At 38.7% G+C, this 27,628-nt stretch overlaps 1 protein-coding gene across 2 annotated transcripts in view; it reads left to right on the top strand.

The window, feature by feature from the left end:
* Window positions 1-27,458, top strand: part of zmiz2 (zinc finger, MIZ-type containing 2) — a 101,670-nt gene extending 74,212 nt beyond the window's left edge. The window contains exons 8-19 of one of the 2 annotated variants that reach the window (XM_087271305.1): window positions 4,439-4,537; window positions 5,053-5,218; window positions 6,358-6,499; window positions 6,987-7,197; window positions 7,358-7,463; window positions 9,652-9,809; window positions 11,793-11,860; window positions 13,638-13,706; window positions 14,593-14,837; window positions 16,396-16,565; window positions 18,596-18,802; window positions 22,227-27,458. In XM_087271305.1, coding sequence (XP_087127431.1) covers window positions 4,439-4,537; window positions 5,053-5,218; window positions 6,358-6,499; window positions 6,987-7,197; window positions 7,358-7,463; window positions 9,652-9,809; window positions 11,793-11,860; window positions 13,638-13,706; window positions 14,593-14,837; window positions 16,396-16,565; window positions 18,596-18,802; window positions 22,227-22,334 — 1,749 coding nt within the window. In that variant the 3' untranslated portion in view covers window positions 22,335-27,458. The remainder of the gene's footprint in view (window positions 1-4,438; window positions 4,538-5,052; window positions 5,219-6,357; window positions 6,500-6,986; window positions 7,198-7,357; window positions 7,464-9,651; window positions 9,810-11,792; window positions 11,861-13,637; window positions 13,707-14,592; window positions 14,838-16,395; window positions 16,566-18,595; window positions 18,803-22,226) is intronic. The other variant, XM_087271306.1, reaches the window with a different exon arrangement.
* The last annotated feature ends 170 nt before the right edge of the window (window positions 27,459-27,628 follow it).

Here is a 27,628-nt window from a genome sequence, read left to right on the forward strand (position 1 = left end):
ACATCAGTGCTGTGGATTATTACTGTAGTGTTCACTAGAGAGTCAACATAACATCAGTGCTGTTTATTATTACTGTAGTGTTCACTAGAGAGTCAACATAACATCAGTGCTGTGGATTATTACTGTAGTGTTCACTAGAGAGTCAACATAACATCAGTGCTGTGTATTATTACTGTAGTGTTCACTAGAGAGTCAACATAACATCAGTGCTGTGGATTATTACTGTAGTGTTCACTAGAGAGTCAACATAACATCAGTGCTGTGGATTATTACTGTAGTGTTCACTAGAGAGTCAACATAACTTCAGTGCTGTGTATTATTACTGTAGTGTTCACTAGAGAGTCAACATAACATCAGTGCTGTGGATTATTACTGTAGTGTTCACTAGAGAGTCAACATAACATCAGTGCTGTTTATTATTACTGTAGTGTTCACTAGAGAGTCAACATAACATCAGTGCTGTGGATTATTACTGTAGTGTTCACTAGAGAGTCAACATAACATCAGTGCTGTGGATTATTACTGTAGTGTTCACTAGAGAGTCAACATAACATCAGTGCTGTATATTATTACTGTAGTGTTCACTAGAGAGTCAACATAACATCAGTGCTGTGTATTATTACTGTAGTGTTCACTAGAGAGTCAACATAACATCAGTGCTGTGTATTATTACTGTGTAGTGTTCACTAGAGTGCTCATGACACCTGTGCTGTTTATTATTACTCTGTAGTGTTCACTAGAGAGTGCACAGGACACCTGTGCTGTTTAATATTAGTGTGTAGTGTTCACTAGAGAGTGCACAGGACACCTGTGCTGTTTAATATTAGTGTGTAGTGTTCACTAGAGAGTGCACATAACACATGTGCTGTTTATTATTACTGTGTAGTGTTCACTAAAGAGTGCACATAACACCTGTGCTGTTTAATATTAGTGTGTAGTGTGCACTAGAGAGTGCACATGACACCGGTGCTGTTTAATATTAGTGTGTAGTGTTCACTAGAGAGTGCACATGACACCTGTGCTGTTTACTATTACTGTGTAGTGTTCACTAGAGTGCTCATGACACCTGTGCTGTTTAATATTAGTGTGTAGTGTTCACTAGAGAGTGCACATGACACCTGTGCTGTTTACTATTACTGTGTAGTGTTCACTAGAGTGCACAGGACACCGGTGCTGTTTAATATTAGTGTGTAGTGTTCACTAGAGAGTGCACAGGACACCGGTGCTGTTTAATATTAGTGTGTAGTGTTCACTAGAGAGTGCACAGGACACCGGTGCTGTTTAATATTAGTGTGTAGTGTTCACTAGAGAGTGCACATGACACCGGTGCTGTTTAATATTAGTGTGTAGTGTTCACTAGAGAGTGCACAGGACACCGGTGCTGTTTAATATTAGTGTGTAGTGTTCACTAGAGAGTGCACAGGACACCTGTGCTGTTTACTATTACTGTGTAGTGTTCACTAGAGTGCACAGGACACCGGTGCTGTTTAATATTAGTGTGTAGTGTTCACTAGAGAGTGCACAGGACACCGGTGCTGTTTAATATTAGTGTGTAGTGTTCACTAGAGAGTGCACAGGACACCGGTGCTGTTTAATATTAGTGTGTAGTGTTCACTAGAGAGTGCACAGGACACCGGTGCTGTTTAATATTAGTGTGTAGTGTTCACTAGAGAGTGCACAGGACACCGGTGCTGTTTAATATTAGTGTGTAGTGTTCACTAGAGAGTGCACATGACACCGGTGCTGTTTAATATTAGTGTGTAGTGTTCACTAGAGAGTGCACAGGACACCGGTGCTGTTTAATATTAGTGTGTAGTGTTCACTAGAGAGTGCACAGGACACCTGTGCTGTTTACTATTACTGTGTAGTGTTCACTAGAGTGCACAGGACACCGGTGCTGTTTAATATTAGTGTGTAGTGTTCACTAGAGAGTGCACAGGACACCGGTGCTGTTTAATATTAGTGTGTAGTGTTCACTAGAGAGTGCACAGGACACCGGTGCTGTTTAATATTAGTGTGTAGTGTTCACTAGAGAGTGCACAGGACACCGGTGCTGTTTAATATTAGTGTGTAGTGTTCACTAGAGAGTGCACAGGACACCGGTGCTGTTTAATATTAGTGTGTAGTGTTAACTAGAGAGTGCACATGACACCGGTGCTGTTTAATATTAGTGTATAGTGTTCACTATAGAGTGCTCATGACACCTGTGCTGTTTATTATTACTGTGTAGTGTTCACTAAAGAGTGCACATAACACCTGTGCTGTTTATTATTACTGTGTAGTGTTCACTAGAGTGCACATAACACCTGTGCTGTTTATTATTACTGTGTAGTGTGCACTAGAGAGTGCACATGACACCGGTGCTGTTTAATATTAGTGTGTAGTGTTCACTAGAGAGTGCACAGGACACCGGTGCTGTTTAATATTAGTGTGTAGTGTTCACTATAGAGTGCACATGACACCGGTGCTGTTTAATATTAGTGTGTAGTGTTCACTAGAGAGTGCACAGGACACCGGTGCTGTTTAATATTAGTGTGTAGTGTTCACTATAGAGTGCACATGACACCGGTGCTGTTTAATATTAGTGTGTAGTGTTCACTAGAGAGTGCACAGGACACCGGTGCTGTTTAATATTAGTGTGTAGTGTTCACTATAGAGTGCACATGACACCGGTGCTGTTTAATATTAGTGTGTAGTGTTCACTAGAGAGTGCACATGACACCGGTGCTGTTTAATATTAGTGTGTAGTGTTCACTAGAGAGTGCACAGGACACCGGTGCTGTTTAATATTAGTGTGTAGTGTTCACTAGAGAGTGCACAGGACACCTGTGCTGTTTACTATTACTGTGTAGTGTTCACTAGAGTGCACAGGACACCGGTGCTGTTTAATATTAGTGTGTAGTGTTCACTAGAGAGTGCACAGGACACCGGTGCTGTTTAATATTAGTGTGTAGTGTTCACTAGAGAGTGCACAGGACACCGGTGCTGTTTAATATTAGTGTGTAGTGTTCACTAGAGAGTGCACAGGACACCGGTGCTGTTTAATATTAGTGTGTAGTGTTCACTAGAGAGTGCACAGGACACCGGTGCTGTTTAATATTAGTGTGTAGTGTTCACTAGAGAGTGCACATGACACCGGTGCTGTTTAATATTAGTGTGTAGTGTTCACTAGAGAGTGCACAGGACACCGGTGCTGTTTAATATTAGTGTGTAGTGTTCACTAGAGAGTGCACAGGACACCTGTGCTGTTTACTATTACTGTGTAGTGTTCACTAGAGTGCACAGGACACCGGTGCTGTTTAATATTAGTGTGTAGTGTTCACTAGAGAGTGCACAGGACACCGGTGCTGTTTAATATTAGTGTGTAGTGTTCACTAGAGAGTGCACAGGACACCGGTGCTGTTTAATATTAGTGTGTAGTGTTCACTAGAGAGTGCACAGGACACCGGTGCTGTTTAATATTAGTGTGTAGTGTTCACTAGAGAGTGCACAGGACACCGGTGCTGTTTAATATTAGTGTGTAGTGTTAACTAGAGAGTGCACATGACACCGGTGCTGTTTAATATTAGTGTATAGTGTTCACTATAGAGTGCTCATGACACCTGTGCTGTTTATTATTACTGTGTAGTGTTCACTAAAGAGTGCACATAACACCTGTGCTGTTTATTATTACTGTGTAGTGTTCACTAGAGTGCACATAACACCTGTGCTGTTTATTATTACTGTGTAGTGTGCACTAGAGAGTGCACATGACACCGGTGCTGTTTAATATTAGTGTGTAGTGTTCACTAGAGAGTGCACAGGACACCGGTGCTGTTTAATATTAGTGTGTAGTGTTCACTATAGAGTGCACATGACACCGGTGCTGTTTAATATTAGTGTGTAGTGTTCACTAGAGAGTGCACAGGACACCGGTGCTGTTTAATATTAGTGTGTAGTGTTCACTATAGAGTGCACATGACACCGGTGCTGTTTAATATTAGTGTGTAGTGTTCACTAGAGAGTGCACAGGACACCGGTGCTGTTTAATATTAGTGTGTAGTGTTCACTATAGAGTGCACATGACACCGGTGCTGTTTAATATTAGTGTGTAGTGTTCACTATAGAGTGCACATGACACCGGTGCTGTTTAATATTAGTGTGTAGTGCTCCTCTTTGCAGGAATGTTGTTTATTCAAATCTAATTTTGAGGTCAGGCTACAGCTTCTCAATTGGGTTTAGATCAGGGCTTTGACCAGGCCACTCAAGTGTTGATTTAGTTTTTCTTCCGTCCTTCAGAAGTGGATCCTCTGCTTGCGGGTGTGCTTTGTCTCTTTTGCGGATCACGTTTTGCCGTTCTCAGTGTTGTAGTGGTGATCAGTGTGCGAGCGTCAGTGTGATCAGATCTTATGTTTGTTGTGTTCGTGAAGCTGATGATTGATGATTGTCGTTTGTTCAGCAGGCGGAGCAGTTTAACGGTCAGGGGAACAACCACAGCCTGAGCTCTGCAGTGACCACTGGAGGATACAGCAGCTTCAACCAGCCCACCGTCAACGGGGTGTGTGTCTGTGTGTGCTGAAACACGAGTCTGCCTGTTAATATTTCACCATGCCGTGAGAGCTGCAGTCGGACTTTAGGTCAAACTCCACTCAGTCTGAATGTGTCGTAAACAGAAAGATGGACAGATAATGTGTTAAACGAGTGACTAATTGCACACAGATATTGATATTGTGCATTCACAGTAGACATATCACTGGGTGGACACTGTTGAGTCTGGAGTATCAGTCAAATGAAGCTTAATAAAATGTAAAATAATAAATTAAATAGAAATAAAATAGAATATTTAAAATTAACAAAAATAAAGAATTTAAATAAATAAATATAAATAAACTTGATCATTTATGTGCGTGCGTGCGCGTGTGTGTGTGTGTATGTGCGTGTGTGTGTGTGCTATTATTATTAAAATATATATTATTTCACAGTAATTGACTAATGACTGCATCTTTACATTTACAATCTGTTAATTATATTGCAATATCATTGTGTTGCTGATGTTGTCCTGTGTGTGTGCAGCCGGGCCGAGCAATGCCAGGATACCCCAGTTCTCCTCTGCCTGGGAACCCCACCCCCCCCATGACCCCCGGCAGCTCCATGCCCTACATGTCCCCCAATCAGGACGTCAAATCCCCATTTCTGCACGACGTCAAGCCCAACATCAGCGCTCTGCAGCCCCCTACAGGTCACACACTGCTGCATTCTAACACACTCACCTATATCTTATGCTTTATTTATCCTGTAAAAAATGCTGGGTCACGTTCAAGTTCATTTATTTATAAAGCACATATATATATATATATACATATTCTACATAAGTTTATATTATTATTATAGATTTATTTTTATTATTTATTTTTTGTATTCATACGTGCATATTATTATTATTATTTTTATTATTATTATTTATAGCCATTATAAAATTTTTATGTTTATTTTATATGTATATCTTTATTTATTATTATTGTTATTATTTATTGTTGTTAATAGTATTATATAATTTTGTATTTACATTTATTATTATTATTTATTGTTATTATTATTATATAATTTTGCATTTACATTAATTTGTTTTTATTATTGCTATTATTTCTATGTTTTATGTTTATATTTATATATATATATTATTATTATTTATTGCTTTTAATATTTATTTTGTATTTATATGTACTTATTACTATTCTAATTATTTTATAGCTATAATTTTTTGTTTATTTTTATAGTTATACGATTATTATTATTGTATTTGTTGTTGTTTTTGCTATTATTAGTATATAAATGTGTGTTTACATTTATTATTATTTATTGCTATTATTGTTATATAATTTTGCATTTACATTAATTTGTTTTTATTATTAATTGCTATTGTTTCTATTTTTATATGTTTATTTATATTTAATATTATTATTTATTGATTTTATTATTATTTATTTTTTGTATTTATATGTACTTATTATTATTATTATGTATAGCTATTAAATTTTTTTGTTTATTTTTATATTTATACTTTTATTTATTATTATTATTATTTATTATTATTATTATTATTATTATATAATTTTGTATTTACATTTATTATTATTTGTTATTGCTATTATTATTATATAATATAATTATTTTTATTTATTGCTATAATTATTATTTATTTTTAATATTTATATTTATTTATTATTATTATTTATTTTTATACTTTTATATATTGTTATTAATATTTATTTTTGATTTGCTGGAATGGGCTGGGTTTGGGTTTGCTCTTTTTTTTTCATTAAAAGCTTTAGTAGTACACATGAATCTGCAAATAAGCGTGAGTGATTGCGTCCTCAGGAAACCCCAGCGATGACCTGCGTCTGACGTTCCCGGTGCGAGACGGTGTGGTTCTGGAGCCCTTCAGACTGGAGCACAACCTGGCCGTCAGTAACCATGTGTTCCAGCTGCGCGACTCCGTCTACAAAACACTCATGATGAGGTCAGAGCACGCTTTTACTGCAGCGTTTACTTCATTACACTGTGAAAATAAGACTTTGCTTACTGTTACAACCACTGGGTGCTCACTGGGAGTGGAGACTCACTGACTAGTGGCCTAGCGAGTGAGTTGTTGCAAGAAGGGATACAGCAACAGACACAAGTTAACAAGAAGTATTTATATTATTTATTAACCCATTAATTGTGCTTTATTAACATCTACCCCAACTCTAAACTCAACCTGAACAGTAATATATGAATTATTGTTGTACAGTGTCACAAAGAAAACATGCTATATTGATGCAAGTGTCCTCAGCTGGATCCCTTCTAGACCTTATCCCAGTATCTTACTGCTAACATTAACATTACTGTCTGATAACAAAAACATGTGTCTTTCCAAACATTCTGCCAACAAATCTTCACTGATTTTGGTATATTTCCCTTACTACACATTTATATTGTGTGTGTGTGTGTGTGTGTGTGATCAACAGGCCTGATCTGGAGCTGCAGTTCAAGTGTTACCATCATGAAGACCGGCAGATGAACACTAACTGGCCGGCGTCGGTGCAGGTTAGCGTCAATGCTACGCCTCTGACCATCGAGCGCGGTGACAACAAGACATCCCACAAACCCCTGTACCTGAAACACGTGTGCCAGCCAGGACGCAACACCATCCAGATCACCGTCACCGCCTGCTGCTGCGTAAGACTGATGCATCACCACCATCAGACTCTAGTAAAAGTGTCTGCAATGCCTTCATCTGTACTTTAAGCAGCTTTGACACAGTCTACAGAGTAAAAAGAGCTCTAGACATGGAGATGAACTGAGTTTGTGTGCTAATGTGTGGTGTTCTGTCCTCTAGTCTCATCTGTTCGTGCTGCAGCTGGTGCATCGGCCGTCTGTGCGCTCAGTGCTGCAGGGACTCATGAAGAAGAGGCTGCTGCCGGCCGAACACTGCGTCACCAAGAGTGAGTGCACGTTACACACTGCCGAGACTTACTTACACACGGTCACCAAGTAGAGTAGTGAAGCAGAGATATATGCAATAGATTGGAAGGGATGCACCAGTAGATCCACCATCTTGGTACAGGGTAATGCTCCTTTTAATAAATTAATTTGGAAACAAGGTGTTGTTATATTTTATTAACATTGTTTGCTGATTTTATTCAACAAAACTAGCATAAGCCGAGTGTTTAGTGCGAGTTGGTGCTGCTTTGCCCTATGATCAGTGCAGGAAGCGACTGTTTTATCATCAATAACGTTACTTGTTGAGCACAAACGTTCATAATCATAGATATAAAAACTAGATGTTGGCTACACGGTTGTATTTTGGAAGAAATACGGCAGTAGAGCCGCCATCTTGGTACAGGGTAATGCTCCTTTGAAATGGATGTGGGACTAAGGTGTTGTCAGATTTCATTTACATTTGTTAGCTGATTTTCTTCAACAAAACTAGCATAAGCTGAGTGTTTAGTGCAGGTTAATGCTGCATTACTTTACGCCCCATTCACACGGGGCTTCAGCGCTTGACTGAAGGCGTGTCTGAAGTTGGGGCTAACTCGATCGTCATAGCAGCGTCAGCCAATGGAATTCAGTCAGCAATAGGCCACTGTCTAGCTGGTGTATTTGCATACAGCAATCTGATTGGCTGACGCTTCCATCTGATTGGCTGACGGATCCACAATGCAGTTCAGCAACGCCTGATGTCACCCATTCAAAGTGAATGGGAAGCGTTGACGCTGAGGTCCCTGTGTGAATGGGACGTTATATTCAGTGCAACTTTGACTGTATTATCATCAATAACATTACTTGTTTAGCACAAAAGTTTGTAAGCATAGATGTAAAAGCTAGATATCACCTACACTATTTTCTATTGGAAGGAATGCATCAGTAGAGCCACCATCTTGGTACAGGGTAATGCTCCTCTGACATGAAGGTGGGACCCAGGTGTTGTCTGTTTTATGTACTTGTTTGCTGATTTTCTTCAATAAAACTAGCATTATTTAGTATTTAGTGTGAGTTGGTGCTGCTTTGCCTTATAGTCAGTGCAGTCAGTCACTCTATTATCATCAATAACGGTACTTGTTGAGCACAAAAGTAAGCATAGATACAAAAGCATAGGATATATAAACCAGATGGAACCTACACTATTGTTGTCTATTGGAAATAATGCGTCAATAGAGGCACCATCTTGGTACAGGGTAACACTCCTTTGAAATGAATGTGGGACTAAGGTGCAGTGGCTGACTGGAGCCATAGATGTATACAAATATAGAAACATATCTATGATCACGAGTCCAAATGTGACTGTTTATACGCATCAGCAGGCGATCAGAAGTTCTTAGCATTCTCCTTGCGCATACACGTAAAGCATAATGGGTAATTTTGCGTTTTCAGAAAACGGTCTATAACCAGCCATTACTTCACTGAGCCGACAGTAATTCCAGCTTCTGGCACGTCAGCGTCTTGTTGTCATATTTCATTTACATTGTTTGCTGACTGCATCATCATCAATAACGTTACTTGTTTAGCACAAAAGTTTGTGACGTACAAAATCGTAAGAAATTAATTCTTACCTATGAAATGTGATGCTTTATGCTTTGTTTTCTTTGTTTGCTAGTCACTACACCTGTGCACAGCACTACAGTCCAGCATCTTCACATTGGCTTTGGTCTTGACTAGTGCGGTTGAGTTTTTTCGTCCTGGGAGCCCTGACCAATATGGCGGCGCTATTGACGCATGCTCAGGGCCCCGTATGCAATATCTAGTGTGTGTATATATAAAGCAGTTGACTTGCACTGTATTTGTTTATTCCTTCTATGGAAGTTTTAATAATCTCCCAATGCTGCAAGTAAATGTTATTTTCCCTTTGAAACAACATGATTTCCCTTACTCCATAGGCAGATTATTTTGCTTGTTTTAATTAAAAACTCACTTCATTTTGACTCATTATTTCCTAAAACAAGACTATATTTTATACGTGTCAAGAAAATACTTCTCCTTTTCAGAATCTTTAGATATTTGGACTAGAAATGAGACAAAAACTCAGTGTAAGAAAAGCAGTGTGTTGAGCTAATAGTCTAAGTTGAGGGTTTGTTAATAACATGAATCCTGCATCAGACTTTATACGCACAATTTACCTCTCGTCCTCCACAGTAAAGAGGAACTTCAGCAGCGGGACCATTCCGGGAACCCCAGGCCTGAACGGAGAGGATGGTGTGGAGCAAACAGCCATCAAGGTGTCGCTCAAGTGTCCCATAACGTTCAGGAGGATCCAGCTTCCAGCCCGCGGACACGACTGCAGACACATACAGGTGAGCAGGAGAACGCCAACACCTGTAGCTGTGTTCACACGCACATTTTTATGCACATTTTGGATTATTGCATAAACTAAGCTTAATGGAAACACAGAAGCGTGCAAAAGCTATAAAATTATTATTTTTTTTTTTAACAGAACAATATATAAATAATATTACTGTGATTAATCGCATTTAAAAGCCTGAAACTTGTAATTTTGTCTATTCAAATGTAAAATTAATGTAAACGCAAGACAAAACTATTTACATTCAAAATATAATAGTTTATTAGAATTTTTGTTTAACTTGTAACACAGATTTCTTCATGTAAACAACAAACCCACAATAAACACTCAAGATCCTGTCTGACAGCCATATTTATTGCAGAAATAAACACACAGGCATGTTAATGACATCTGAATTTCAAAACAATCAATACAATAAAGAAAACACTGATTTCCATGTTGGATTCTAAGTGGACTGCAAAAAATGCCAAAATACAGGAATTACAGATATGGAAAATGAAAAATTATAATAATAATAATAAAGTATTGAATACAATCAATTGATTATGAGTATTGATTTTCAATATTCATTGTAAAGTTGTATTGCTGTAAGTTGAGAACATTAATTATGAAGTAGAAACAGTTTTGCTCAGTCCTCCTTTACATTCAGCCAGTCGCTAAGACAGTCCAGTCTGTTGACATTATCTGGGGACAATGTGGACCTTTTCTTTTGAATGATGTGAGCGGAGAGTGAAAACAGTCTCTCACAAGGAGGATCACTGAATCAGCATATGCATTTCGGTGACTAATTTTGTTGCCACTGGTGCTGCGACAAGGACGTAAGAAGCATCAAGCGGTACATCAAAGGCTCATACAGGTTGTGTCACACCAAAGACTAATTCTAACAGGGACTTTGGTCACACCCTCTCTAAACATTTAAACAATTATAAGGGATATGGACGCTGAAAACTGTGATGCTTAGGCATTTGTTCTTGTTGCTAGGAAAGACACACACACTCACACACACACACACACACACACACACTATACGCGCAGGATAGCACAGCCAGAGTGACTCCCTTCAGATTCATCACGCATGATCGTGTTCATCAACTTTGCTTAAACTAAGCGTTCTAAAGTATGGCTGTATTTCACAAGGATTCTGACACAACAACGCAAAGCAGCCGCTTTACAAAACTTGCGTTTAAGGGGGAAACACAACAGAATTTTACTGAGTACATTTACATGGACACCAATACTCCGCTTTTAATATGATTAAGATAATACTCTGATTAAGAGTCGACCATGTAAGCAGTGATTTTTGATTACCTTAAGGACCACCGAGTCTCGAACTGCGGAAGTTTTTCTTTCCGTTCGCCATGCGGTGTCAAATTACATTAAGACAGAAGTCGAGAGATTAAAAATGAAACATACGAAATTATATGAAACTCTGGAGGAGACGCTGGAGAGCCTGGTGATGCGACATTGTTTCATACTGAAACTGTCCTTCTAAAAGTGCTTCCTTGGTCTTATCCATATTTCTTTGCATGTTGAACACATCGGCCACAACAGGAGAAAAAGAAATGTGTTAATTGCGTTCATTTTCTTTAACGCATTAAATATTTCAAATTAATGGCATGTGTTTAACGCATTAATTTTGACAGCACTAATAAATATAAAACAAATATTCAAATTACTGTGATATTACAAAATAGGCTAAATGAACAAAACCTCAGAGACGGTTTCAGCTCACTCTTTCTGGCTAAACAGCGCTCGTCTTCCCGTCGGTAACCTTCTATGACCCTTAAAAATATCTTTTGAGAGATTTATTTTTACATGCACGAACAACTGAACATTGCCTGGTTGACCTTCTGTGAGAGGAACAATACATTCACTTATATATCCATTTAATTTATTTTGTATTTGTTTATTGTTGTTTTATGCCATATTACAGCTGTGGGTGAGCTTCTGTGCTAATAATGTGTGTTTCCCGCAGTGTTTTGACCTGGAGTCGTACCTGCAGCTCAACTGTGAGAGAGGAACCTGGCGCTGTCCTGTGTGCAAGTGAGAAACTCCTCCTGCTTTTATCCTCCTTTTCTGTTTATTATTGACTCTGGCAAAATGACAATAGAGGTTACAGAACAATGAGCAAACAAACACAACAGCAGCAACATAGAGCAATATGCTGATGTTTTCCACAGCCTATATGTAAATAACACAATAGAAAGAGGGGAAAGTATTGAAGTATTAATATTAAATTATTGCTAAAACTATTCTCATCCCATGTGCCAAGAGCCAGTATCTGTGCCTGACAATCCGGTTGTCATGGTCCTAACCTTTGACCACCGCCCGTTCCACAATGCACTGGCCCCTTACGGCTCCCCCTGCAGGTGGTGGGCCTGCAAGAGGATGGTCCCACGTTGCTCCTTTGGGAGCCCCAATCCCAGGCCTGGCTTCAGGGTGGGGCCCCGGCTGTGTCATACCGGGCTACATCACAGCATCAGAACCTCAAAGTTCGAGGCCATGGTGCTCAACCGGAAAAAGGTGGTCTGCCATCTTCAGGTTGGAGGAAAGTCCTTACCCCAGGTGGAGGAGTTCAAGTATCTCGGGGTTTTGTTTAGGGATGGAGCATGGGATTGACAGGCGGATTGGTGCAGTAATGCGGTCAGTGTACCAGTCTGTTTTGATAAAAGAGCTGAGCCGAAACGCAAAGCTCTCGATTTACTTGGTCAGTCTACGTTCCTACTCTCACCTATGCTCATGAGCTTTGAGTCATGACTGAAAGGACAAGATCTCGGATACAACAGCGAAATGAGTTTCCTCCTCAGGGTGGCAGGGCGCTCTCTTATAGACAGGGTGAGCAGCTCTGACACCTTGGAGGAGCTCGGAGTAGAGCCGCTGCTCCTCCACATCCACAGAAGTCAGCTGAGGTGGCTCGGGCATCTACCTAGGGAGCTGTTCCCAGCATGCCCACCGGGATGACCCAGGACATGCTGGAGGGACTATGTCTCTCAGCTGGCCTGGGAAAGCCTTGGGATCCCCCTGGAGGAGCTGGAGGAAGTGTCTGGAGAGAGGGAAGTCTGGGGTTCTCTCTTAAGACTGCTGCCTTTGCGGCACGGCCCCTGAAAAGCAGATGAAAATGAGATGAATGAATAATGCTGATATGATTAGGCCTCCTGTGAAATTGTAATTATTTTAATATTTTTAAGTGCTGTTTAATGGAGAGATTTATTTCTACATGTTAATCATAACAGTGTTAATAACTCATCTCTAATAACTGATTTATTTCCTCTTCTCCATGATGACAGCACATAATATTAGCCTAGATATTCTTCAAGACACTAGTGTTCAGCTTACAGTGACATGTAAAGGCTTCACTAGGGTAATTAGGGTAAAGTTAGGGTAATTAGGCAAGTCATTGTATAACAGTGGTTTGTTCTGGAGACAATCCAACACTAATATTGCTGAAGGGGTGAATAATATTGAGCTTAAAATGAGTTTAAAACAATTAAAAACTGCTTTTATTCAAGCCCAAATAAAACAATTAAAAATATTAGAGGAAACACTGTAGAAAAAGCTCTGAATCTGTTCAACATCATTAATATCTGAGAGAGAATAAACATTTCATCTATATTTCTCTACACATTGTTGTTGCTGTTAATCTTCTTGCTATTTTATTGTGCTTTTAAAATGAAGTAAATCATGTTTATGTTGAATATTGAGGAGTTCTGCTGTCTGAAATAAATTCTAAACTTGAGGGTTTTAAGTATTTGCCGTTCATCTCTTCATGCAGTATAAGCTGATGTGTTTAGATTTATTCGAGCTCTTGTGTTGTCTGCAGTAAAACCGCTCTGCTGGAGGGGCTGGAGGTGGACCAGTACATGTTGGGCATCTTGATCTACATTCAGAAGTAAGCTTTTTTTCTTTACTTGAGTTTGTTTACACCATCAGAAGGTTTTCTTGTCAATAATCTTAACGTCTGTCTCGTCTAAACACTGTTGAGTTGCTGAATGTTGAAAACTGTAGGTCAGATTAATCACTGTTGTATTTAGATTTCTGCCGGTATCAGATGTTTTAGTTACGATTAATTGCTGAAGATTTTATAACGATGTAGGACAGAGGTGTCCAAAGTCTGTCCTGCAGGTTTTAGCTCGCACTTGCCTCAACACACCCTGCACAGATGTTTCTAGAAAGCCTAGTAAGAGCTTGATTGGCTAGCCCAGGTGATTGGCTAGTCCAGGGGTTGGATCTAAACTTTGCAGGACACCGGCCCTGCAGGACAGAGTTTGGACACCCCTGATGTAGACTCTTATAACTTAAAGCTGCAAAATAAATTATACTGGGAAAAAAGCTCTTCTTATTGAGAGATTTTGTCTTGTTTTTAGTCCAAATATCTAAAAATTCTTAAGTAAAAAAGCAAGACATGTGCATAATAAAACTTTCTAGACAAGTGCAAAAATGTAGTGCTGTTTTCAGAAATAATAAATCAAACTGCAGTGAGTTTTTAATTAAAACAAGCAAAATAATCTGCCAATGAAGCTAGCTTGTTTCCAGTTTGAGTTAAGTTTACTTCTCTTCCTCCATTGTCAGATTGTTTTGCTTGTTTTAAGGTAAACCTCTTCATTTTGGCTCATTATTTCTGAAAACAGCACTATATTATTGCACTTGTCTAGAAAATCCGTCTTGATTTTGAGATATTGGACTAGAACTAGGCATTGCAAGGTTTTTTTGCAGTGCATGTGTCTAGCGGATTGTGTATGTTCAGTTGTTGATCCTCTTTCTCTGTGTGTGTTCAGTTCAGACTATGAGGAGATCACCATTGACCCGGTGTGCAGCTGGAAGCCTGTCCCGGTTAAACCAGACCTGCACATTAAGGAGGATCCGGACGGGCCGGCCCTGAAGCGCTGTCGAACCCTGAGCCCCAGTCACATGATCCTGCCCAGCGTGATGGAGATGATCGCAGCGCTGGGTCCCGCATCCTCGCCCTACCAGAGTCTGCCAGCAGGGGGCAGCAGCAGCACGCCCGACTATCCCAGCCAAGGTGTGTGTGTGTGTGTGCGTGTGTGTGTGCGTGCGTGCATGATGAAAACAAACTAAAACCTATTAGTCAAGTGATGTCGAGCTTTATTGTCTAACTGCTTCATGTGTGGATAAACTCTGGACAGGACCACGGTGCTACATGAAGAAACCTGATCATAAACACTAGGGATGTCCCGATTAGATCTAATATAAAAACAAACAGCAGCTCGACTTAAAATACCCGGCAGGCAATCCCAAATGTACATATCTCACAATTTGATATGACAAAGTTGTCATCATCAACTTTAGAATACCTCTAGACCACAGACACACTCGCGCTGTCCACTTTAAGCTACTTCTGTCTTCTACTTTGCCAGTGTTTAACCAATAGCGTCTCTGCAGTAAAGTGATGTCATGCCGCACACGGTGCTGTTTCTGTGTGAAGTTAAGACAGAGAGAGGTCTAACTCTGTGTCCCGCATAACTGTAGATGTGTTAAATAATAATGAGATGTGCATATATCCTGATCGGGAGGTAACGTCTGAAACCGCATGATCCGGCCTGATTTCCGTTCAAGTGATCGGATCTGGACATCCCTAATAAATAAAACAACACTGGACATAAGACGATTTTAAAATATTGTAACTATTCTAAATGTAATAATCAATCTGTAATAGTAAAGACTATTTCATTAAAATGTGCATGTAAACTGGAAACAGAAAGCTTCCCCTACATATATCCACATCTGATGAGGGATGAGAACATTGCCCTGCTGAAAAATCCAGCTTAAACCAGCTTAGGCTGGTTGGCTGGTTTTAGCTGGTCGACCAGGCTGGTTTTAGAGGGGTTTTTGCCATTTCCAGGCTGATTTCCAGCCATCTCCAGCCTGGTCTTAGCTGGTCAGCCTGGAAAATGACCAGCCAAATCCAGCTAAAACCTGCTTGACCAGCCTGGTTTAAGCTGGACATGGCTGGTTTTGGCTGGGCTCCCAGCTTGGCTAGGCTGGTCAAGCTGGTTTTAGCTGGTCATCTCCCAGCCTGACCAGCTAAGACCAGGCTGGAAATGGCTGGAAACCGGCCTTGAAGTGGCCAAAACCCCTCTAAAACCAGCCTGGTCGACCAGCTAAAACCAGCCAACCAGCCTAGGCTGGTTTAAGCTGGATTTTTCAGCAGGGTGGAACTGGAGAAAATCAGAGTCTCCCTAAAAAAGAGAAAGAAGACACGTTTGATCAGATCTGATGACCTTTCATAGATTATTTTAAAGACATAAATTCTACAGGAGATCATTTATTCTCGTCTTCCTTCTTTTTTTTTTGGCCTGGGCTGATCACATGCTTGATTTAGAGACCAAGAGACGGCGTTAAAGGATAAAAGCACCATCTTTAGAACTTGGAGTAGCCACTGTGTCTGACTGCGCCGCCATCTTGGATCAGATATTGACTGCAGATCTTGATGTTCAGCTCTGATTTAGTGACTGTCTGATGTTTTTGCGGTGTCACACATGCTGATGCAGGCCTCAGTAAGCTGTATTGAGGAGCTGTGTGTGAGATGCATTGATGTATATCTGCGGTGTGTTTCTCAGGTGGTTCGGGATACTCCAGCCAGCCAGGCTTTTCAGATTTCCCCAACGCCCCCGGCACCCCGACCCTGGGGGAGTTCACCCCTGGCCCCCCACCCCTGTCTTACCAGTCTGACCTGCCCAGTGGACTGCTGACCCCCGAGAAACCTGTGGGACACCCAATGCCCGGACAGGTGTGCCTATATATCTGTATATTCATCTGTCTGTCTATATATCTATCTATCTGTTTGTGTGTGTGTGTGTGTGTGTGTGTGTGTGTGTGTGTGTGTGTGTGTGTGTGTGTGTGTGTGTGTGTGTGTGTGTGTGTGTGTGTGTGTGTGTGTTTGTGTGTGTGTTTGTGTGTGTGTGTGTGTGTGTTTGTGTGTTTGTGTGTTTGTGTGCGTGTGTGTGTGTGTGTGTGTATATAAGCCTGTCTGTCTATCCATCTGTCTATATATCTTTTCGTTTGTCTATATATCTATCATGCTGTCTATATATTTTTTCGTCTGTTAATTTATGTCTGTCTATATATCCGTCTTTCTGTCTATATAACTGACATTGTCTATATATACATCTGACTGTTTATATATCATCTGTCTGTTTATATACCTATCCGTTTGTCTATATATCTATCCGTCTATTTATTTATATCTCTATTTTTCTGTCTGCCATATATAAGTCTGTCTTTTTATCTGTCTTTCTGTCTTTATCCGTCTGTCTATATATCTATCAGTCTATCTATATATCCGTCTGTCTGTTTACATATTGTCTATCTATATAACTATCTGTCTATCTATATATTCTCTATCTATATATCTGTCTATATATCACTCTGTCTATCTGTCTGTCTTTATATCCATCCTTCTATCTGTCTATATATCTATCTGACTGTCTATAAATTCATCTGTCTATATATCATCTGTATCTGTTTGTCTATATATATATCACTGTCTATATATTTTTCTGTCTGCCAATATACATGTCTGTCTATATATCTGTCTTTCTGACTATATATCTATCAGTCTATTTATATATCCATCGGTCTGTCTGTCTATATATTGTCTATCTATATATCTATCCATCTGTCTATATAATATCCCTCTGTCTATCCGTTTGTCTTTATATCCATCTGTATGTCTGTCTATGTCTATCCGACTGTATATGTATTCGTCTGCCTATATATCATCTATTTGTTTGTCTATATATTTATCTGTTTGATTATATATCTATCTGTCTGTCTATATATCTCTCTGTCTATGTATATATCAGTCTGACTGTTTAAATATAGTCTGTATATCTGTCTGTCTGTCTATATATTGTCTATCTATATATCTATCTGTTTGTATATATGTATCTGTCTATTTATCTCTGTCTTTTTATATATTGTCTGTCTATATATTTATCTGTCTGTCTATATATTGTCTATCTATATGTCTATCCGTCTGTCTATATATCCCTGTCTATTCATCTGTCTTTATATCTATCCGTCTGTCTATATACCTATCTATTCATCTGTCTGTCTGTCTATATATTGTCTATCTATATATCTATCCATCTGTCTATATAATATCCCTCTGTCTATCTGTCTGTCTTTATATCCATCCATATGTCCGACTGTCTATATATCCATCTGTCTATATATATCATCTGTCTGTTTGTCTATATATCTATCCGACTGTCTATATATCCGTCTGTCTATATATCATCTAACTATTTGTCTATATATCCGTCTTTCTGTTTATATATCGTCTATATATATATATATATATATATATATATATATATATATATATATATATATATATAAATATATATAACTGTCTGTATATTGTCTATTTATACATCTATCCATCTGTCTATATATCTATCCGTCTGTTTTTATATCCATCCATTTGTCTATATACCTATCTGTCTGTCTGTGTGTCTGTATATCTATCTGACGGTCTATATATATATAAATCTGTATATGCTATATAGCTTTTTTAACTCTGTCTGTTTTGCTATATATATATATATATAGTGACCCTCAGCTTGAAGAGTTTAATGTGCTTCACTGTCACCCCCGTATGTCTCTCCATATAAGAGCTGTTGCGTGTGTGTGTGCGTGTGTGCGTGTGTGTGTGTGTGTCACCTGCAGCTGCTGCTCTTCAGCATCACACCTGCTCTAAGCACAGATTGAGTGTTTTCCAGCTTTACTGACTCTCTTTTTCTCTCTCCAATAAAGATGCCTCACTCTAGTCGCATGGATCCTTCCCACAATCCCCTGCAGCAGCAACAGCAGCAGCATCAGGCTCTCCACGGGAGCTCCAGCATGGGTCCCGGGGCCCCGATGCACTCCCGCGGGCCCTCCCAGAATCCCCGCATGCACACAGATAGCTTCGGACTCGGGGCCCCTGGGGGACCAGGCGATGTTTCAGAGCCAGCCCTCGATGTAAGTCACAATCAGTCATCCGTGCAGATTTATAATAGGTAACGGATAAAGCACATCCAGCTGTTAGTTATTGCAGAATATAGCCTAAGTTAAAAAATCTGCCAATGGGGTGAGCAAAATAATCTTACGTCAAAAGAAAAAATAAGATTATTTTGTTTACCCCATTGGCAGATTATTTTGCTTGTTTTAAGGAAAAACTCACTTAATATTGGCATATTATTTCTCAAAACAAGATTATATGTTTTTGCTTTTTGATATAAGAAATTTTAGATATTTAGACAAGAAACAAGATAAAAAATCTAAGCAAGAAAAGCATTTTTTGCAGTGTACATAAATATAAACACCTTCATGCCTTTATCTCGGGAGGCTTTTTTAGTTTATTCATAACAATTAGTGTCTGTATAATGTTATTAATATTATCAGTATTATTTATTATATGCATATTTATATTTGTTTTATTAAAAACAAGCTTAGATTTGTCCACCTGTCAGGTTTTAGACCATATGGGGCACAGCATGTGTATTAGGATATAACTCAGGTTTTTGAGCACACTTATTTATTATTGTTCATTTATTCCTTTGCTGGAAATTAGAACTGATCTAGAAATAGTTTGAAACAAATCTTTGCGCTTAACAAACTAAATTAATTATGTAGGCTAATGGATGTCTGTGTACAACACATTTCTCTATCCACGAGAGTGAAAGTAGATAATGAGGAGGCCTCATCTCTCGTTCTCGCGCTGCGGATGCTCTGTTCAACTGTTTTCTCTCTAGTGAAGCGTTCAGTTTTAGTCGTCATGTAAATAGCAAATGCACTATGGCACGACACAACTGACTCTTAAGGCTGATTTATACTTCTGCGTCAAACGCTGGCGTATGCTACGGCGCTGACGCATAGCCCTTCGCAACGACGCGTAGCCCAAGCTCTGTGATTGGGTGGCACAGCTGGACGCGAGCCTGATGGAGCGATTTTTTTTTTTACAAGTGTGGAGTCTCGTGAAGGAGCTCCGGATGGAAAGTTTTGTTCTGTGTTTACTTCATAGTTAAAGTTGTTTCTCGTCCGCCGGTTCCTGCCTCAAAATGAGCGAGTTTGAGTCACTTGTACATCCAGCAAGTGTTCAGGAAAAGCAAAACAGCAGCGAAGAAACTCTACACAGAGGAACATTTACACCTCACTGCCCACTAGCGTTTCGGAAGTGTTAATGCAGACCAACAGAGACAGCAGCAGAAGTATAAATGCACAGCTGCGCGCGTTGCCTGCGCCGTGAGTTACGCCGGTCACTTGATGCAGAAGTATAAACCAGGCTTTGAAGGGAATGGGAGATGAGACTCTGATTGGTTTATTCTCAAAACACACCTATAACTCATTAAGAGAATAAGCTCAACCCTGTTAGACCATGCACCACGGCGCAAAGCGGATTTTTCCATTCTTAAAATAGCAAAAGTGGATTCTGACACGCCCTTAATGCGTTTGCGTCCTGCACTTTGCACCTGGATTGTCAAAATAGAGCCCATAGTAAATAAGAACCGGTTATAAATCACTAAAAAGCAGCTGTGTAGTCTGGTTAAATCAAACGTTCAAAAATCCTGCTTGAGTTCATGTCTTATGCGAACCAATTTATAATCATTCCAAGTATATTAAAAACATGAATCAACATTTAATCAGTTTCATAGTCGATATTTAGGCAGTGTTATAGTCATGCATACATAGTGTGCCTACATAGTCATGCCTACAGATTGTCTCTCGTTGAGCAGTGAGTTCAGGCAAAGCTCCTCCAGCTGGTCCAGATGCTTTACACATAAATACTTCTGTATAAATGTTCATCACTAACCTTTCATCGACATGATTTGATCATAACAGCAAATCAATAGCGAAATAGCCTACTGTAACGTCTGCAGTTGTATAAAATAAATAAATAAATGAACATATATGACACACACAGACCCTTTTAGTCTCTGGTGTGATACCAATTACAGATAAACTACACGCAGCAGACATTTAGTCCTTATTTAGGTTCAAAAACAACACACAATATAGCCCACAGTCAGAGCAGACCTCTCCTCTGTGTGTGTAATCTTCAGCAGCACATGTAGACTCTGTTAGAGAGTAACTCCATCATTCAGAGTTCAGAATAGTCCAGAAGCTGATGATAATAGTTAAACATGGCAGTGTGTTCATGTTGTAGGTTGCAGACACATCATTGGCTGCTGTTTTCCGGTTTCTCCTTTGTTTTTTCGGGCTTCACTCTCGCGTTTGTCTCGTTTTGACAGGATCAGATATCTGAGCGCTTTAATGATCACGTGCACGTTATTAATATGAGCTCAAAACGTTTGTTCCTTCAAATATAGATGCGCTGCGAGCTCTCTAGAGAACGTGAAACTGCTCGCGCTTAGACAGGCTCGTAAAACAACAACAGGACACGGCAGATTTTGTTCTTGGCTTTGTGGCTGTTCATCAAGACAACGATAAGGTTTGTTTAAGCTTGAGTCGACCATGGCTCGTTATTATATGTATATATTATTACAGTGTAATGTCTCGGCTGTGTATTTAAAAATGGAGCTTCCTTTGTTTTCATTCTCCAACTTTCTTCTCCAGTCGCGACGCATATCTGTAAACCAATAGCATTCATCTGCATGTCTAGCTCCGCATTATGGTAGCAGTTGGCCCAATTTGCAAAGGGTGACTAAAAAGTGGTAGGGTGCGCTTTTAGATACCCTTTACAGTGGAAACGGCCATAAAAGTGTACCGAACCACACCGTACCACTAAGTGGAAACGGGCCATTTAGCATCAGAACGTCAGAGTACACAAGTGGCTTTTTGTGTCTCATATAATTAATGTCATTTGATCAATCAGACATCACAATCTTTAGATTGAAAGTATAGAGTTTAACAATAATATAACAAAAACATGACAATTTTATACTTATTCTGTAGGGGGGTGTAAACTTGTGCATGCATCTTTTTCATTAGCTAATTTGGGAAGACACTTGAACAGAATCAAAGTAAAAAACTTTTACACTCACCCTGACTCTCATCAACAAACGCACCAATTTCTGACCCAATCAGAAGATCTGATGTGTAGAAAAGGCCAGAGAGAAGCTCGTGACTTTTAGCTTGTGAAGAAAGGCCTGGAATGAAGACACTTATGTGTGCATAAACTTTTCTTTCTTTGAGAAACATTCATTGTTTGGTCTTCGTCTTCTGATGCGCAGCTCATTTTTTAGGGAAGAAAAACACCACAGTAACTCCTCCTAACACTCAACTCCACTTCTCTGATCGATATCTGTGCAAGTTTATCAGCAGCTGATGATTTGTTTTCACATTAGATGGAAACGCTGCTTTATTCGCTGATGTTTTATGCGATATTCCAGTTTTTCTCACACATCTAATTGACATCTTGTGTGTTTTCCTCTTTGTCTTCCAGCTTCTCCCAGAGCTGACGAACCCAGATGAGCTGCTGTCCTACTTGGGTCCTCCAGATCTTCCCAATAACAGTAACGATGATCTGCTGGCTCTGTTCGAGAGCAACTGAACCGTCCGGCGCTCCTCCACCGTCCAGCAGTCCTCCATCCAAGCCAAACACACATCCCATTGCGTCTGTGCACGGTTTCCTCCTGAGACTGGACCGCAGTGACTCTTGGGAAGGTGCAAGGAAGATGGCTTTTATTTTTCCTCCTGTGACGATGTTACTGTCCGACTGCTTCTCTGAACTCTGAACTTCAGTCGCTCCAATCATTTGTAGAAAGACGCACATCTCGCTTTACACTCGTGTGGTGTAGTAAAGGACATTGTGTGTGTGTGTGTGTGTGTGTGTGTGTGTGTGTGTGTGTGTGTGTGTGTGTGTGTGTGTGTGTGTGTGTGTGTGTGTGTGTGCGTGTGCGTGTGTGTGTGTGTGTGTGTTGAGGATCAGGTCATTGCTTGTTTTTCTTTTCACTGCGGCTCCTGTTTTAAATCTAAATTAGATGAGGAATTGTGATCTCGTAATGCTGGATTCACACCAAACACGTAATTAAGTAATCGATATAAAAGTAAATTAAATATAATGGTAATGCAAACGATTGAACTATATCGAATTATGATGGCAGATAAAGCTGTGAGTGGTGTTGTAACCACAGCTGCAGAGTATTGGATTACATGTAACCTGGATTACATCTGTTTTTTTTATCGTACACCAGCACTACTTTGACAAGATTGAAGTACATAAGAACATATTGTAGAATAACGAACGAAAACTTCACATTGAGACAATACAAAACTATGTAGTTTTAAATTTAAATCATTAAATAGGATTTTTCATGTCATTATTGGATCGATAACTAAAAGCGAAGTACTCTAATGCTGGATTCAGAACAAACACGGAATTAAGTATTGAATATAAAGTTAAATTACATATAATGTTAATGCAAACATTGACGAATAATCACAGCACAGTGCAAATGTCGCAGATAAAGCTGTGAGCATTATTATAACCACAGCTGGGGAATATCGAGTTACATGTAACCTGGATTACATTAGTTTGTTTATTCGTACAGCAGCAATTTACGACTACTTCATGACATTATTGAAATAAATAAGAACATATTGTATAATAATGAACGAAATCTTCACATTGAGACAAAACAATATAGTTTTACATTAAAAACACTAAATATGAATTTTCATGTCGATATTGAATTAATAACTTACAGCGAAGTACTCTAATGCTGGATTCAGAACAAACTCTGAACTAAGTATTCAATATAAAAGTAAATCACATATAAAGTTAATGCAAACGCTTAAACAGTGGCGAATTATCACCGCATGGTGCGAATGTTGCAGATAAACCTGTGAGCTCTACTGTAACCACAGCTGTGGAGTATCGGATTGCATGTATACTGGATTACATCTGTTTGTTTAACATACTACGTTGACTACTTTGACAAGATTGAATTCGATATGAACATATTGTATAATAACGAATGAAAACTTTACATTGAAACAATAAAAAAACAACATAGTTTTACATTTAAAAACATGATTTTTTATTTTTCTTGTCGATTTAGCATCGATGACTTCCATCAAAGTACTCGGAATTAATGCGGAGTTAAAGTTAATGCAAAAAGTTGAATAGTGGCGAATTATCACCGCACAGTGCGAATGTCGCAGATAAATTTGTGAGCGTTACTGTAATCACAACTGCGGAGTATCGGATTACATGTTACCTGGATTACATTTGTTTGTTTTTCGTACACCAGCAATTTACAACTATTTCATGACTACAATGAAGTAGATAAAAAGTTTTTGTATAATAATAATAACAAACGACAACTTCACATTAATAAGAGACAACGCAAATGTTTTTAAATTTGTCATTAACAACATTAAATCTGATTTTTCATGTCAATATAGGGTCAGCAACTTCCATCAAAGTACTCTAGTGCTGGATTCAGACCAAACTCGGAATTAAGTTTTTAATATAAAAGTAAATTACATATAAAGTTAATGCAAGTGCTCAAATAGTGGTGAATTATCACCGGTGCAAATGTTGCAGATAAAGCTGATAGCGTTACTGTAACCGTAACTGCGGAGTATTGGATGACCTGTAACCTGGATTACATTTGTTTGTTTAATACATTGTAATATAGATAAGTTCATATTGCTTAATAATAACAACGACAACTTCACATTAATATGAGACGATACAAAAAATTTACATTAAAAACATTAAATATGAATTTTTTATGTCGACATTTGATCGATAACTTGAAGCGAATTTATCGATCTAATGTTGAGTACAGATTGAATGTGGAATTAAGTATTCAATATAAAAGTCAATTACATACAATATTAATGCAAACGCTCAAAAAGTAGCGAATTATCACAACACGACACAAACTTTGCAGATAAAGCTGTCAGCGTTACTCTGACCACAGCTGCAGAGTATCGGATTACATGTAACCTGGATTACATTTGTTTATTTATTGTACATCAGCAATTTACAACTACTTCAAGACAATATTGAAATAAATAAGTAAATATTGTACAATAATAATAATAAAGACAACATCACAATAATAACTTCACATTAATTAACAATAAAATTTTAAAACATTTTACATTAAAAACATTAAATATGATTTTTCATGCCAATAACTTAGAGACAAAAAACTGTAAGGCTGGATTCAGACCAAATGTGGAATTAAACATTTAATAAAAGTCAATTACATGTTAATGCAAAATTTAAAATAGTGGCGAATTATCACTGCGCGGTGCGAATGTTGCTGTGAGCTTTACTGTAACCACAGCTGTGGAGTATCGGATTACATGGAACCTGGATTACATTAGTTTGTTTATTGTAATGTGGATAAGTACACATTGCATAATAAAAACAACGACAACTTCGTTAATAAAAGACAATTTAAAATAATACATTAAATATGATTTTCGTGTTGATATAGGATCAATATAAAATGAGTAACTAAGTATTCAATATAAAAGTAAATTACTTATAAAGTTAATGCAAACGCTTGAACCGAGGCGAATTTTCAGAGTGTGGTGCGAATGTCGCAGATTAAGCTACGCGTTCTGACCGGAGTATCGAATTACATTAGTTTGTTCATTGTACATCGGCATTTTAAGACTACTTTGTGACTGATCGAAGATTGATATAGATAGAACATATTGCGTAATAATAACAACAACCTCAAATTATTAAAAGACAATACAAAATAAATACATTAAATATGATTTTTCACGTTAATATATGATTAAGAATTTCCATCAAAGTGCTCCATGCTGGATTCAGACCAAATGCGGAATTAAGTATTCAATACAAATGCAAATTACATATGAAGTCAATGCAAATGTGAAAATAGAGATAAATCATTGCTATAGGTATGAACAACGCTGAGTTTGCCATAATTGTGTCTTGCGTTCATATTCAAATGATTGAATTACACAAAAAAAAAGTTTGTAAAGGGAAAAACATCACGTGAGTGAACTAGAGCGAGTGACGCAGTGTTGCGTGATTGATGTGAACCCAGCATAACTTCACACACAAACACCGATTCTCTTAAAGAGACAGTTCACCCCTAAATTACAAGTGTCATCATTTACGCAACCTGTTTGGGTTTTTCTATTGAACACAAAGGAAGATAAACTGAAGAAGGCTTTTAGCTCATAATATGGATGTTGATGGATATGTTTTTCAAGATTATCTTGTTCGACAGGATGAAGAAACTTGAGTTGTGAGCAAATGATGAGGAAATTTCCTTTTGGCTGAACTATTTCTTTTACACACTGACAGAATTCTCGATTATTTAATCTTTTATTCACCCAAAGACGACCTCACGCTAGCTCCATGTGGTTACAACACGGTTTCAATCCACAAATGACTTGATGTAGCCTTTATTTCCTTTATAAAACGTGCTCACGTCTGAAACGGTAGCATTCAAGAAGTGCACTATCACATTTTGCACACCGTATTTGCCTACACACGAAGGAAATCAAAGGCAAAGAGTTATCTTTAGTGAAGCTAGTGTGAGTGTGTGCGTGCGTGTGTGTGTGTGTTGGCACAAATTTAAACATTTTACACCACGCCCTGCTTTGTTTTCGTCTGTCTCTCGTGAATTTCTTACCCTTCGATGTCTTTTTTAAAAACGTCTTCCTCCCCTGTGGATTTAGGGCCATGAGGTCAGATCTTGCATTTAACTCGCCCTTAAATATGCAAGTCTGGGCTGATATTTGGTAGAAAACACATCTTCTTAGTCAACGACATGTGTGAACCCAGACAGAGCACAAGCAGCCCGGTAGCACCCTGTTAGAGAGCTTACAAATGCACAACAACAATCGCGTTTGGTGGACGAACACCTTCCCGTAGTGAGATTTTGCTCGGACAAATCTGATTGGGTGGGAGAGTGACGACAAGAAATGGACTGATGTTTATCGCCACAATCACAATCGAGGAGGAAAAACGTTGGGATTGATGTGAAATATGTACAGATATAGTATTATTATCGTCGCGGATGTGAACTTTCTCTTAACCCCATGATATGAAAAAAATGAACATTTGAAAACACTATGACAAGAGCTCATTCCCCAGATTTACATTCAGAGCTGGATGGAGAAACCGATGATGAGGGATGATGATGATGATGATGATGTCGATTCCTGTCTTGTCTGATTTTATTATTTATCATGGCTCTTTGGGCAGCGTTAGCGAAGTGCAGTTTGTATATTAACAATACAGGGAGCATCAGAAGTCGTCGGATGATGTGCTTTTATTCTTTTCGTTTGTTTGTTTGTTTGAAGTCATTTGTGTATCATACGATTTTATCTTTGATTATATAATAATTGTTATTATAATTATAAAGATAATTGATGGGCCTGTATGCATCTCTCTCTCTCTCTCTCTCTTCTGTGTTAACTAGCAGAGTTTATGAATTTGTTAGAAAGATACCACATTAAAAAAAGATGATGAATTCATGAGAATCTGAGAAACCAGCATCACTCAAACTGTTCAAAAATACCACAAAAAAAAGATGTTTGACTGTCATCGTGTGTTGGTGGATCATCAAGTTCTATTGGTTGAATTAAACATGTACAATTGAAAGCGATTTGTTTTTCTAAAGATGTGAAATATTTCCATTATGTTTTATAAGTAAAGACTTAAGCCCCATTGCCTTGCATTGCCTTTATTTGGGGAGCTGCATTGTGTCAAACCGCGGGAAAATGCGCGGAGGGGGCGGGTCGTCAGGAGAATGAAAACTCGCTTTTTCAGTCACACACCTGTCTCTTTCTTAAACCACACATTTCAGTTTTATCAATAAACCACGCGTACATGATGAG

Source organism: Danio rerio, chromosome 10, assembly GCF_052040795.2.
Source record: "Danio rerio strain M-AB ecotype USA chromosome 10, GRCz13ab, whole genome shotgun sequence".
Taxonomy (NCBI): Eukaryota; Metazoa; Chordata; class Actinopteri; order Cypriniformes; family Danionidae; genus Danio; species Danio rerio.